Source organism: Anomaloglossus baeobatrachus, chromosome 5 (assembly GCF_048569485.1).
Source record: "Anomaloglossus baeobatrachus isolate aAnoBae1 chromosome 5, aAnoBae1.hap1, whole genome shotgun sequence".
Lineage (NCBI taxonomy): Eukaryota > Metazoa > Chordata > Amphibia > Anura > Aromobatidae > Anomaloglossus > Anomaloglossus baeobatrachus.
The window spans coordinates 349,481,101-349,496,065 of NC_134357.1; the positions used below are offsets into that span (position 1 = coordinate 349,481,101).

Consider the following 14,965-nt stretch of genomic DNA (forward strand, 5'->3'; position numbering starts at 1 on the left):
ACCCGGAAAGGCGTTTCTCTAAACGATCTAAAGATACGCGTTTCCCTTTCCCCCCTGAGGTGGTCAAGCGCTGGACACAGTGTCCAAAGGTGGACCCCCCGATTTCCAAACTTGCAGCTAGATCCATAGTTGCAGTGGAGGATGGCGCTTCACTTAAAGATGCCAATGACAGACAGATGGACCTTTGGTTAAAATCTGTCTATGAAGCTATAGGCGCGTCGTTTGCTCCGGCATTCGCAGCCGTCTGGGCACTCCAGGCTATTTCAGCTGGCTTAGCAAAAGTGGATGCTATCATGCATCCAGCAGTGCCGCAAGTGGCGCACCTTACCACGCAGATGTCGGCGTTTGCGTCTTACGCTATCAATGCGGTCCTAGAATCTACCAGTCGCACCTCAATGGCGTCCGCCAATTCGGTAGTTTTGCGCAGAGCCTTGTGGTTAAAGGACTGGAAAGCGGATGCTGGTTCCAAAAAATGTTTAACCAGTTTGCCTTTATCTAGAGAGAGACTGTTTGGCGAGCCATTGGCTGACATCATTAAGCAGTCCAAGGGTAAAGACTCCTCTTTACCACAACCCAGAACACCCAAACCTCAGCAGAAAAAGTGGCAGCAGAGGTTTCAGTCCTTTCGAGGTTCGGGCAAGACACCATTTACCTCGTCCAAAGGGACTCAGAGGACGCAAAGAAACTCAGATTCGTGGCGGACTCACACACGCCCCAAGAAAGCAAATGGAGGTACCGCTTCCAAAGCGGCTACCTCATGACTTCCAGCCCCCCCCCTCCGCATCGCCGGTCGGGGGCAGGCTCTCCCGCTTTTCCGGCATTTGGATGTCACAGGTCAAAGACCGGTGGGTGACGGACATTTTGTCTCGCGGGTACAGAATCGAGTTCAATTCTCGTCCTCCAGCTCGGTTCTTCAGAACCTCCCCACGGCCAGACCGAGCAGATGCTCTGCTGCAGGCGGTGGATTCCCTAAAAGCGGAAGGAGTGGTTATCCCAGTCCCTCCTCAGGAACAAGGGCAAGGGTTTTACTCCAATCTCTTTGTGGTTCCAAAAAAGGACGGCTCGTTCCGTCCTGTTCTGGACCTAAAACGGCTCAACAAGCATGTGCACGCCAGGAGGTTCCGGATGGAAACCCTCCGCTCTGTCATTGCCTCAATGTCCAGAGGAGACTTCCTTGCCTCAATAGACATCAGAGATGCTTATCTCCACGTGCCAATTGCTACAGAACATCAACGTTTTCTACGTTTTGTGATAGGAGACGACCATTTTCAGTTCGTAGCTCTTCCATTTGGTCTGGCGACAGCCCCACGGGTCTTCACCAAGGTCATGGCGGCGGTGGTAGCAGTCTTGCACTCTCAGGGACACTCGGTGATCCCTTACCTAGACGATTTATTGGTCAAAGCTCCCTCTCAGGAGGCATGCCAACTCAGCCTGAATGCTACGCTGGAGACTCTACAGTCTTTCGGATGGATCATCAACTTTCCAAAGTCGATCCTATCACCGACTCAGTCACTAACGTATCTTGGCATGGAGTTTCATACTCTAGCAGCGATAGTGAAGCTTCCGCTGGACAAGCAGCGGTCACTACAGACAGGGGTGCAATCTCTCCTGCAGGGCCAGTTGCATCCCTTGCGGCGCCTCATGCATTTCCTAGGGAAGATGGTGGCAGCCATGGAAGCAGTTCCCTTTGCGCAGTTTCATCTGCGCCCACTTCAATGGGACATTCTCCGCCAATGGGACGGGAAGTCAACGTCCCTGGACAGGAAAGTCTCGCTTTCCCAGACGGCCAAAGACTCTCTACAATGGTGGCTCCTTCCCACATCATTGTCTCAGGGAAGATCCTTCCTGCCCCCATCCTGGGCAGTAGTCACGACAGATGCGAGTCTGTCAGGGTGGGGAGCAGTATTTCTCCACCACAGGGCTCAGGGGACGTGGACTCCGCAGGAGTCCACCCTTCAGATCAATGTTCTGGAGATCAGAGCAGTGTATCTTGCTCTACTGGCCTTCCAACAGTGGCTGGAAGGAAAGCAGATCCGAATCCAATCGGACAACTCCACAGCGGTGGCATACATCAACCACCAAGGAGGGACGCGCAGTCGGCAAGCCTTCCAAGAAGTCCGGCGCATTCTAATGTGGGTGGAGGACAGAGCATCCACCATATCCGCGGTTCACATCCCAGGCGTAGAAAACTGGGAAGCAGACTTCCTCAGTCGCCAGGGCATGGACGCAGGGGAATGGTCCCTTCACCCGGACGTGTTTCAGGAAATCTGTCGCCGCTGGGGAGTGCCGGACGTCGACCTAATGGCGTCCCGGCACAACAACAAGGTCCCGGCATTCATGGCGAGGTCGCGCGATCAAAGAGCTCTGGCGGCAGACGCCTTGGTTCAAGATTGGTCGCAGTTTCAGCTCCCATACGTGTTTCCACCTCTGGCGCTCTTGCCCAGAGTGCTACGCAAGATCAGATCCGAGTGCAGCCGCGTCATACTCGTCGCTCCAGACTGGCCGAGGAGGTCGTGGTATCCGGATCTGTGGCATCTCACGATCGGTCGACCGTGGTCACTGCCAGACCGACCAGACTTACTGTCCCAAGGGCCGTTTTTCCATCAGAATTCTGCGGCCCTGAACCTGACTGTGTGGCCATTGAGTCCTGGATCCTAGCATCTGCTGGATTATCTCAGGGAGTCATTGCCACAATGAGACAAGCTAGAAAGTCGAATTCGGCTAAGATCTACCACAGAACGTGGAAGATTTTCTTGTCCTGGTGCTCTGCTCAGGGAGTGTCTCCCTGGCCATTTGCATTGCCCAAGTTTCTTTCCTTCCTGCAATCGGGGTTAGAAAAGGGCTTGTCGCTCAGCTCCCTTAAAGGGCAAGTTTCGGCACTATCCGTGTTTTTTCAGAAGCGTCTAGCACGTCTTCCTAAGGTGCGCACGTTCCTGCAGGGGGTCTGTCATATTGTGCCCCCGTACAAGCGACCGTTAGATCCATGGGATCTGAACAGGGTACTAGTTGCTCTCCAGAAGCCGCCCTTCGAGCCTCTGAAGGAAGTTTCCTTTTCTCGGCTGTCGCAGAAAGTGGCGTTTCTTGTTGCAATCACATCGCTTCGGCGAGTGTCTGAGCTGGCAGCTCTGTCATCTAAGGCTCCCTTCCTGGTGTTCCACCAGGACAAGGTTGTGCTGCGCCCCATTCCGGAGTTTCTCCCTAAGGTCGTATCCTCTTTTCATCTTAATCAGGATATTTCCTTGCCTTCTTTTTGCCCTCATCCGGTTCACCGGTATGAAAAGGCCTTACGTTTGCTAGATCTGGTGAGAGCACTCAGAATCTACATTTCCCGCACGGCGCCCATACGCCGTGCCGATGCACTTTTCGTCCTTGTCGCTGGTCCGCGCAAGGGGTTGCAGGCTTCTAAAGCCACCCTGGCTCGATGGATCAAAGAACCAATTCTAGAGGCCTACCGTTCTGCGGGGCTTCCGGTTCCTTCAGGGCTAAAAGCCCACTCCACCAGAGCCGTGGGTGCGTCCTGGGCATTACGTCACCAGGCTTCGGCTCAACAGGTGTGCCAGGCAGCTACCTGGTCCAGTCTGCACACTTTCACCAAGCATTATCAGGTGCATACCTATGCTTCGGCGGATGCCAGCTTAGGTAGAAGAGTCCTGCAGGCGGCAGTGACACCCCCGTAGGGGAGGGCTGTTTTGCAGCTCTAACATGAGGTATTTATTTACCCACCCAGGGACAGCTTTTGGACGTCCCAATCGTCTGGGTCTCCCAATAGAGCGCTGAAGAAGAAGGGAATTTTGTTACTTACCGTAAATTCCTTTTCTTCTAGCTCTTATTGGGAGACCCAGCACCCGCCCTGTTGTCCTTCGGGATGTTTTTTTGTTGTTTGCGGGTACACATGTTGTTCATGTTGAACGGTTTTTCAGTTCTCCGATGTTATTCGGAGTTAATTTGTTTAAACCAGTTATTGGCTTCCTCCTTCTTGCTTTGGCACTAAAACTGGAGAACCCGTGATACCACGGGGGGGTATAGCCAGAGGGGGAGGGGCCTTGCACTTTTAATGTAGTGCTTTGTGTGGCCTCCAGAGGGCAGTAGCTATACCCCAATCGTCTGGGTCTCCCAATAAGAGCTAGAAGAAAAGGAATTTACGGTAAGTAACAAAATTCCCTTCTTTCCTCCTTCTTGCTTTTGCACCAAAACTGAGGAGCCCGTGGGAGCACGGGGGGTGTATAGGCAGAAGGGGAGGGGCTTTACACTTTTAGTGTAATACTTTGTGCGGCCTCCGGAGGCATAGCCTATACACCCAATTGTCTGGGTCTCCCAATTGGAGCTAGAAGAAAAGGAATTTACGGTAAGTAAACAAAATTCCCTTCTTTGCCGGTGGAGATCTTCAGACGAGCTCCACAGCTCTGGGAGGCCCAGGCAGGGAAACTGGTGGACACACAACCGCTGAGGGCGGTCGGTAAGCCGCACCTGTTACTAGGTGCTGGCCCCCCTGGGTGCCGAAGTGTATATTTATATCCTCATATTGTATACATTTACTCTGTTCGGCCGCACTATTTGCTTTTGGCTATATACCCTCACTGATTGCTCTAAGAGGAGACAACAGCATGTCGTCCGCAAAAAGCAAGTGTGCCAAGGCACAGGCTTATTTTGCAACCTGTACCTCTTGTGCGGCTATGTTACCTGCAGGTTCCACCTACCCTCATTGTGTGCAATGCTCGGCCCCTGTGACACTCACTCAGCCGGAGCCTCAGCCACTAGTGGGACCCTCGGCCCAGGTAGAACCACCGGCTAACACTGTCCAGGTGGCAGGGACAGAGTTTGCAATGTTGGCTGAGAAACTTTCTGAGTCACTTTCTCAATCCATGGCTCAGTCTATGGATAGATGGTCTGCTAAGATACTTGAAGCTTTGCAGTCCAGACCGGTAACACAGGCCCCGGGCACTGTTGAATCATTGCCCCCAGGCCCTCCTCGGTCGGCGCAGCAAAGTGCTCCTGGGGTGACTCCTAGGTCCCACGGTGAGGACTCCGACACGGACCGCAGTCCCAGACCGGCTAAGCGGGCTCGCTGGGAGCTTCCCTCGACCTCATCACAGTGCTCAGGGTCTCAGCATGAGGACTCTCTGGACGATGAAGCGGATGTGGCAGATCAGGGCTCTGATCATGACGCCGCTCTCAATCTTGATACACCTGAAGGGGACGCCATAGTAAATGACCTTATAGCGTCCATCAATCAGGTGTTGGAATTTTCTCCTCCAGCTCCTCCGATTGAGGAGTCAGCTTCTCAGCAGGAGAAATTCCAATTTAGGTTTCCCAAACGTACACGGAGTGCGTTTTTTGATCACTCCAACTTCAGAGATACAGTCCAGAAACACCGAGCTTTTCCGGACAAGCGCTTTACTAAGCGCCTTAATGACACACGCTACCCCTTCCCCACTGACGTAGTTAAGGGTTGGGCTCAGTGTCCCAAGGTGGATCCCCCAGTCTCTAGACTGGCGGCTAGATCCATAGTAGCAGTGGCAGATGGTGCGTCGCTCAAGGATGCCACTGACAGGCAAATAGAGGTCCTGATGAAATCCATCTATGAAGCCATAGGCGCGTCTTTTGCTCCGGCATTCGCAGCCGTATGGGCACTCCAAGCTATCTCAGCTTGTCTGTCTGAGATTAATGCAGTCACACGTGCCTCTACTCCGCAGGTTGTGTCTTTAACCTCTCAGGCGTCGGCTTTTTCGTCCTACGCCATGAACGCCGTCCTGGACTCTGCGAGCCGTACAGCGGTAGCATCCGCCAATTCAGTGGCAGTCCACAGGGCCATGTGGCTACGTGAATGGAAGGCAGACTCTGCTTCCAAGAAGTTCTTAACCGGTTTGCCATTTTCTGGCGACCGTCTGTTTGGCGAGCAATTGGATGAAATCATTAAACAATCCAAGGGAAAGGACTCGTCCTTACGCCAGTCCAAACCAAACAGACCTCAGCAACGGAAGATACAATCGAGGTTTCGGTCTTTTCGGCCCTCAGCCAGGTCTCAATTCTCCACGTCCAACAGGCCACAGAAGGGCCAGAGGAACTCTGATTCATGGCGGTCTAAGTCACGTCCTAAAAAGACCACCGGAGGAACCGCCCCCAAAGCGGCCTCCTCATGACTTTCGGCCTCCCGAAACCGCATCCTCGGTCGGTGGCAGGCTCTCCCGCTTTTGCGACGCCTGGTTGCCACATGTCCAAGACCGATGGGTGAGAGACATTCTGTCTCACGGTTACAGGATAGAACTCAGCTCTCGTCCTCCGACTCGTTTCTTCAGAACATCTCCGCCCCCCGAGCGAGCCGATGCTCTTTTTCAGGCGGTGAGCACTCTGAAGGCAGAAGGAGTGGTGATCCCTGTTCCCCTCCAAGAATGGGGTCGCGGTTTTTACTCCAACTTGTTTGTGGTGCCAAAAAAGGACGGATCATTCCGTCCCGTTCTGGACCTCAAACTGCTCAACAGACACGTGAAAACCAGACGGTTCCGGATGGAATCTCTCCGCTCCGTCATCGCCTCGATGTCACAAGGAGATTTCCTAGCATCAATCGACATCAGGGATGCTTATCTCCACGTGCCGATTGCACCAGAGCATCAGCGCTTCCTGCGTTTCGCCATCGGAGACGAACACCTTCAGTTCGTGGCACTGCCTTTCGGCCTGGCGACAGCCCCACGGGTCTTCACCAAGGTCATGGCAACAGTGGTGGCAGTCCTACACTCTCAGGGACACTCGGTGATCCCTTACTTAGACGATCTTCTAGTCAAAGCACCCTCCCGGGTGGCATGCCAACACAGCCTGAACACTGCTCTGGAGACTCTCCAGAGGTTTGGGTGGATCATCAATTTCCCAAAGTCAAAATTGACACCGACTCAATCGCTAACTTACCTCGGGATGGAATTTCATACTCTCTCAGCGATAGTGAAGCTCCCGCTGGACAAACAGCGCTCACTACAGACAGGGGTGCAATCTCTTCTTCGAGCCCAGTCACACCCCTTGAGGCGCCTCATGCACTTCCTAGAGAAGATGGTGGCAGCAATGGAGGCAGTTCCATTTGCGCAGTTTCATCTGCGTCCACTCCAATGGGACATTCTCCGCAAATGGGACAGGAGGTCGACGTCCCTCGACAGGAACGTCTCCCTCTCTCGGGCAGCCAAAGCCTCTCTTCAGTGGTGGATTCTTCCCACTTCTCTGTCGAAAGGAAAATCCTTCCTGCCCCCATCCTAGGCTGTGGTCACGACGGACGCGAGTCTGTCAGGGTGGGGAGCAGTCTTCCTCCACCACAGGGCTCAGGGTACCTGGACTCAGCCAGAGTCCTCCCTTCAGATCAATGTTCTGGAGATAAGGGCAGTGTATCTAGCCCTAAAGGCGTTCCAGCCGTGGCTGGAAGGCAGGCAGATCCGAATTCAGTCGGACAACGCCACGGCAGTGGCGTACATCAACCACCAAGGCGGCACACGCAGTCGTCAAGCCTTCCAAGAAGTTCGGCGGATTCTGCTGTGGGTGGAAGCCACAGCCTCCACCATCTCCGCAGTTCACATCCCGGGCGTAGAAAACTGGGAAGCAGACTTCCTCAGTCGCCAGGGCATGGACGCAGGGGAATGGTCTCTTCACCCGGACGTGTTTCAAGAGATCTGTTGCCGCTGGGGAACGCCGGACGTCGATTTAATGGCGTCCCGGTACAACAACAAGGTCCCGGCATTTATGGCACGGTCTCAAGATCACAGAGCGCTGGCGGCAGACGCATTAGTTCAGGATTGGTCGCAGTTTCGACTGCCTTATGTATTTCCTCCTCTGGCACTGCTGCCCAGAGTGTTACGCAAGATCAGGTCCGACTGCCGCCGCGCCATCCTCATCGCCCCAGACTGGCCGAGGAGGTCGTGGTACCCGGATCTGTGGCATCTCACGGTGGGTCAACCGTGGGCACTACCAGACCGACCAGACTTGCTGTCTCAAGGGCCATTTTTCCATCTGAATTCTGCAGCCCTCAACCTGACTGTGTGGCCATTGAGTCCTGGATCCTAGCGTCTTCAGGGTTATCTCAAGAGGTCATTGCCACTATGAGACAGGCCAGGAAACCAACGTCCGCCAAGATCTACCACAGGACGTGGAGGATCTTCTTATCCTGGTGCTCTGATCAGGGTTTTACTCCCTGGCCGTTTGCCTTGCCCACTTTTCTGTCCTTCCTTCAATCCGGAATGGAAAAGGGTTTGTCTCTCGGCTCTCTCAAGGGACAAGTCTCGGCGCTTTCCGTGTTTTTTCAAAAGCGTCTAGCCAGGCTTCCGCAGGTACGCACGTTCCTGCAGGGGGTTTGCCACATAGTCCCTCCTTACAAGCGTCCGCTAGAACCCTGGGATCTTAACAGGGTGCTAACGGCTCTTCAGAAATCACCTTTCGAGCCGATGAGGGAGGTTTCTCTTTCACGCCTTTCGCAGAAGGTGGTTTTCCTAGTGGCAGTCACATCACTTCGGAGAGTGTCTGAGCTAGCTGCGCTGTCATGCAAAGCCCCCTTCCTGGTGTTTCACCAGGATAAGGTGGTTCTGCGTCCGGTCCCGGAATTTCTCCCTAAGGTGGTATCCCCTTTTCATCTCAATCAGGATATCTCCTTACCTTCTTTTTGTCCTAATCCAGTTCACCAATGTGAAAAGGATTTGCACTTGTTAGATCTGGTGAGAGCACTCAGACTCTACATTTCTCGTACGGCGCCCCTGCGCCGTTCTGATGCGCTCTTTGTCCTTGTCGCTGGCCAGCATAAAGGGTCGCAGGCTTCCAAGTCAACCTTGGCTCGGTGGATCAAGGAACCGATTCTTGAAGCCTACCGTTCTTCTGGGCTTCCGGTCCCTTCAGGGCTGAAAGCCCATTCTACCAGAGCCGTGGGGGCGTCCTGGGCATTGCGGCACCAGGCTACGGCTCAGCAGGTGTGTCAGGCGGCTACCTGGTCGAGTCTGCACACTTTCACGAAACACTATCAGGTGCATGCCTATGCTTCGGCAGATGCCAGCCTAGGTAGGCGAGTCCTTCAGGCGGCGGTTGCCCACCTGTAGGAAGGGGCCGTTTTACGGCTCTTTTTATCGAGGTATTCTTTTACCCACCCAGGGACTGCTTTTGGACGTCCCAATTGTCTGGGTCTCCCAATAGAGCGACAAAGGGAATTTTGTTTACTTACCGTAAATTCCTTTTCTTCTAGCTCCTATTGGGAGACCCAGCACCCGCCCCTGTTCCCTTCGGGCTGTTGTTTTTTTGTGTACACATGTTGTTCATGTTGAACTGTTCTTTTGGTTCATGGTTCAGTTCTCCGAACATCCTTCGGATTGAATTTACCTTAGACCAATTTATAAGTTTCCTCCTTCCTGCTTTGGCACCAAAACTGATGGGCCCGTGATGCACGGGAGGGTGTATAGGCAGAGGGGAGGGGTTACACTTTTTAAAGTGTAATACTTTGTGTGGCCTCCGGAGGCAGAAGCTTTACACCCAATTGTCTGGGTCTCCCAATAGGAGCTAGAAGAAAAGGAATTTACGGTAAGTAAACAAAATTCCCTTCTTCTGCAGAACTGAGGCAGCGATTCAAACACTAGAGTTGCAATTATTTATTTATTTTTTTTAGGGGCTATTTGTTCCCCACAAAGATATGTGCTTCGGTTATACTGCCAGGGCTGAATATTACAAAATGTACATCTGTAATGTCTTGTAGAATGTTTTATTGTGTGATTCTATTTCTACTTCTACTGTTTTGCCTTTTAGATTGATGTAGAATATTCCTTCCTGGATTATGTGATGGGTGGGTGCCAGATCAACTTTACGGTAAGTGATTTCACACACATAATTGTCTTGAAAGTTTAGCCGCAGTGACCACTTACCTTAATTTCACTCCCATATGGGAAGGAAAGGGAAAAATATTGCTAGATGCGGCTGGTGTGCATTCTGCATGGATCTGGCCCAGCATCATTGTTTCCATTATAAACTGACTTATTAAATTGTAATGACCAGAGGTCCGAGTGAGATCCAGCAAGTCCCAAACCCGAGGCTCAAAAAACGATAGCTGTTGAAAAAAGCGCAAATAGGGTCTTACCCCAATAGACACGGGGTGAATATAATGAGCAGTCCTACTCGCCAGATAGAGTTGTGAGAGTCACAACCACTGTAAAATCATAGATATCCTGATCACGGCAGCAGTACCCCAGATGTCAGATAACAGAGAAAGGTAGAGAGGGGCTTTCAAACACCGCGCCAATGATCACCGATGAGAGAAGTCAGATTAATGTATCTTTATTTTGCACAGGTCTATGCGTTTCTGGAGACTCAGCTCCCTTCCTCAGGACCGTAAAGCACGCAAGATTTGATGTTTTCTTATGCTTTACGGTCCTGAGGAAGGGAGCTGAGTCTCCAGAAACGCATAGACCTGTGCAAAATAAAGATACATTAATCTGACTTCTCTCATTGGTGATCATTGGTGTGGTGTTTGAAAGCCCCTCTCTACCTCTCTCTGAAACCCGAGGCTCAGGCAGAAATGTCACAACACTATATTTACTGAAGGGTATGGGGAATAGGCTCAATATAAAATGCAGTATTCAATTACTCCCCAGTAACTACTACGCCTATTATACACACACACACACACAGGCTATTTGCCAAGGTCAGTGTGTTAGCTCCAGAGATCCTTACAATGTGTATTACAAACTGCAGTAATCAAATTTACCTAAGACTAAAGGCCCCTTTACACACTGCAACATCGCAAACGACATCGCTGTAACATCACCGGTTTTGTGACATAATAGCGACCTCCCCAGCGACATTGCAGTGTTTGAAACACATCAGCGACCTGGCCCCTGCTGTGAAGTTGCTGATCACTACACATCTCTCAGGACCATTCTTTGGTCCTCTGTTTCCTGCTGTGCAGCATGATCGCTAGAAAGTCTGTGTGTAAAGGGGACTTTACAGCGACTTCGTTAGCGACTTCCCTTTCAAAAAGCTGCTTTACAACGTCCCCAATGACTAGCTAGGTCGTTCTGCAGGTCCCTATCACTGTTGCGTCGTTTTACAGGTTTGCCTGTTTGACAGCTCACCAGAGACTCACCAGAGACTTTGTAGCGATCCCGGCCAGGTTGGGATCGCTGGTGGGATCGCTAGTGGGATTGCTAGAAAGTCTGTGTGTAAAGGGGCCTTAAGAATAAGAGACAAACAGCAGTACACTGACACAGCAGAATAAGGACTGTAAATCCAATGAGTGCAATCTAGTGAGGATCTCTGGAATAACACACAATTTAACAATCCTACACATCACAAATGCAAACACAACATACAAGTGCATAAACTGATTGGATACCCAGGCATCATTAAAGCTGGTGTCACACTAAGCGACAGCGACAACGACGTCGCTGTTACGTCACCATTTTCGGTGACGTAACAGCGACCTTGTAAGTCGCTGTTATGATCGCTGCTCAGCTGTCAAACACAGCAGAAGCAGCGATCATAACGTCGCTGTGCTACATGTGCAGAGAGCAGGGAGCCGCGCTTAGCGCTGGCTCCTTGCTCTCCTAGGTACAGTACACATCGGGTTAATTAACCCGATGTGTGCTGCAGCTACATGTCACAGTGCAGAGAGCAAGGAGCCGCGCGCACTGCTTAGCGCTGGCTCCTTGCTCTCCTTGCTACAGTATACATCGGGTTAATTACCCGATGCATACTGCAGCTACATGTGCACAGAGCAGGAGCCGGCGCTGGCAGCAAGAGCGGAGGCTGGTAACCAGCGTAAACATCGGGTAACCAGGGAAAGGTCTTCCCTTGGTTACCCGATGTTTACGCTGGTTACAGCTTACCGCAGCTGCCAGTGCCGGCTCCTGATCGCTTCATTTCGTCGCTCTCTCGCTGTCACACACAGCGATGTGTGTGTCACAGCGGGAGAGTGACGACCAAAAAATGAAGCTGGACATTCAGCAACGACCGGCGACCTCACAGCAGGGGCCAGGTCGTTGCTGGATGTCACACACAGCGACAGCGACGGGACGTCGCTGCAACGTCACAGAAAATGGTGACGTAGCAGCGACGTCGTTTTCGTCGTCGTTATGTGTGACACCAGTTTAACAGTACCGTGTTTCAGACAGAGTCCGCCATAAGCCTTTGGAAATCACAATCACAGTACACTTACAGTTCTGCAGGATTGAAAGCACTGTTCAGGGTGTCTTGTCACAGTCTGCTCCAAGATCCTTCTTCCCAGGCAGCAATCCACTTGATTCTTCAGGGTCCCGGCTGCTTGGCTCAGTCAGCGTCCAATCTAAACAGCTTCAACCACTGACCTCCATAAAGCTCTCGGCTCCTCACAAGCCTGATGGAAATCCCTCTTCCTCTTTTCCCTCGCTTCCCTGCTCACAGCACAGCCAGTACTGCTCAAAACATGGTCTTGTGTGTATGTCAGATCTAACCAAGTTAGGCAAGGTTAAGGAGAGTCTGAATTTTTATTTTTTGTTTCCAGAATTGTCCCTACTCTTGTCTATGGGAATAATCATATCAAACTGGTGTATAGTTTTGTTGTTTATTTGTATGACCTCAAGATTCTTAGGGTACCGTCACACTTAGCGACGCTCCAGCGATCCCACCAGTGATCTGACCTGGCAGGGATCGCTGGAGCGTCGCTACATGGTCGCTGGTGAGCTGTCAATCAGGCAGATCTCCACAGAGATCAGAGATCAGCCACCAGCTACCAGCGACCAGTGTAACGACGCTGTGCTTCGTAACCATGGTACACATCGGGTTACTAAGCAAAGCCTTTGCTTGGTTACCCGATGTGTACCTTGGCTACGTGTGCAGGGAGCAGGCAGCTGGCTTCTATCAGCTGTGGAAGCTGGTAACCAAGGTAAATATCGGGTAACCAAGCAAAGCCTTTGCTTGGTTACCCGATGTGTACCTTGGTTACCAGCGTCCGCAGAAGCCGGCTCCCTGCACATTCAGATCGTTGCTCTCTTGCTGTCAAACACAGTGATGTGTGCTTCACAAAGGGAGAGCAACCACCAAAAAATGGACCAAAGCAGTGTGTAACGAGCAGCGATTTGGAAAGGAGTTTGCTGCTCACTGAGCAGCAGCTTGCTGGGTCAGATGTGGGGGAGGATCTTAGTAGGGAGCGGCAGGACGGTGAGGTAGGTAGCTGGGTGACAGTTAGAAAGGGGGGTAAAGGGAAAAGTGCTAGGAAGGCTAGTCCTGAACTGACACACCCCAATAGGTTTGCAAACTTGGCAGATGAGGGGGATGTCATTACAGGGGTAGCATTGCTGCAGCAAGGCATGACCTCTGAACGCCAGAGGAGTGTCTGCTCCAGTAAGGGGGGAATAGGAGTGCAGGGCAGGCAAGACAGGTACTGGTAGTGGGGGACTCAATTATTAGGGGGACAGATCGGCGATCCCTGTCTTTGTGACAGATTTGCCCTAACAGTGTGCTGTCTTCCTGGCGCTCGAGTTCGGCACATCGCTGATCGGGTTGACAGATTACTGGGAGGGGCTGGGGAGGACCCAGTGGTCATAGTACACATTGGCACAAATGACAAAGTTAGAGGTAGGTGGAAGGTCCTTTAAAGATGATTTCAGGGAATTGGGTTGTAAGCTTAAAGCATGGACCTCAAAGGTGGTATTTTCGGAAATACTACCTGTGCCACGAGCCACACCAGAGAGGCAAAGGGAGATCAGGGAGGTTAACAGGTGGCTCAGGAATTGGTGTAGGAAAGAGGGTTTTGGGTTCCTGGAGAATTGGGCCGACTTTTCAGTTGGCTACAGATTCTATGCTAGGGATGGGCTGCATCTTAATGGGGAGGGTGCAGCTCTGCTGGGGCAGAAAATGGCTAGAAGGTTGGAGGAGTGTTTAAACTAGGAATGGGGGGCGAGGGTATTCACTTTATAGAAGGGGAATGTAGTGCAGATAGTGACCAGGGCACAAGTAATGAAATTGGGGGAGGTACGGGGGGAAGGGTTAGGACAGTTAATACAGTAAGCAGGAATACAGGTACAGAGTCATACGTAACGTGCATGTACACTAATGCCCGAAGCCTCACAAATAAGGTGGAGGAATTAGAATTAATATTGTTGGAAGAAAAATATGATATAGTGGGGATATCAGAGACATGGCTGGATGAGAGCTATGACTGGGCTGTTAATTTACAGGGTTATAGCCTATTCAGGAATGACCGTACAAATAAGCGAGGGGGAGGTGTGTGTCTATATGTAAAATCATCCTTAAAACCCATCCTGCGTGACAACATATGTGAGGGTACTGAGAATGTAGAGTCCCTATGGGTGGAGATAAGGGGGGGGAGAATGAATGAATAATAAAATACTGATAGGGGTGTGTTATAAGACGCCGAATATTATGGAAGAGGTAGAGAATCTCCTCATAAAGCAAATTGATAAAGCAGCGAGTCTCGGAGAGGTAATTATTATGGGGGACTTTAACTATCCTGATATAAATTGGGGAACAGAAACTTGCAGTTCCAGCAAAGGAAATAGATTTTTGATAACAATGAAAGATAATTACCTTTCACAAATGGTACAGGACCCCACAAGAGGGGGAGCACTACTAGACCTTGTACTAACCAATAGGCCGGACCGCATATCAAATATGCAAGTTGGGGGTTACTTGGGGAATAGTGATCGCAAAATAATAAGTTTTCATGTATTCTTTAGTAAGATGTCTAGTAGAGGGGCTACAAGGACACTAAACTTCAGGAAAGCAAATTTTAAACGGTTGAGAGATTATCTTAGTGCAATAAACTGGGATGATGTACTAAGTAATAAAAGTACACAAAGCAAATGGGAGACTTTTATGAGCATCCTGAATAGGGCTTGTGCAGAAAATATACCCTATGGGAACAAACATGCTAGAAATAGGAGGAAACCCCTATGGCTAAATAGAGCTGTAAGGGAAGCAATAAAAGAAAAACAGAAAGCCTTAAAAGAATTAAAGAGGGTAGGTA

General features: G+C 51.1%; 1 protein-coding gene across 2 annotated transcripts in view; it reads left to right on the forward strand.

The window, feature by feature from the left end:
• Nucleotides 1-14,965, forward strand: part of CPNE1 (copine 1) — a 121,366-nt gene that overhangs the window by 63,638 nt on the left and 42,763 nt on the right. For both annotated transcript variants that reach the window (XM_075349904.1, XM_075349903.1), the window contains exon 10: nt 9,754-9,813. In XM_075349904.1, coding sequence (XP_075206019.1) covers nt 9,754-9,813 — 60 coding nt within the window. The remainder of the gene's footprint in view (nt 1-9,753; nt 9,814-14,965) is intronic.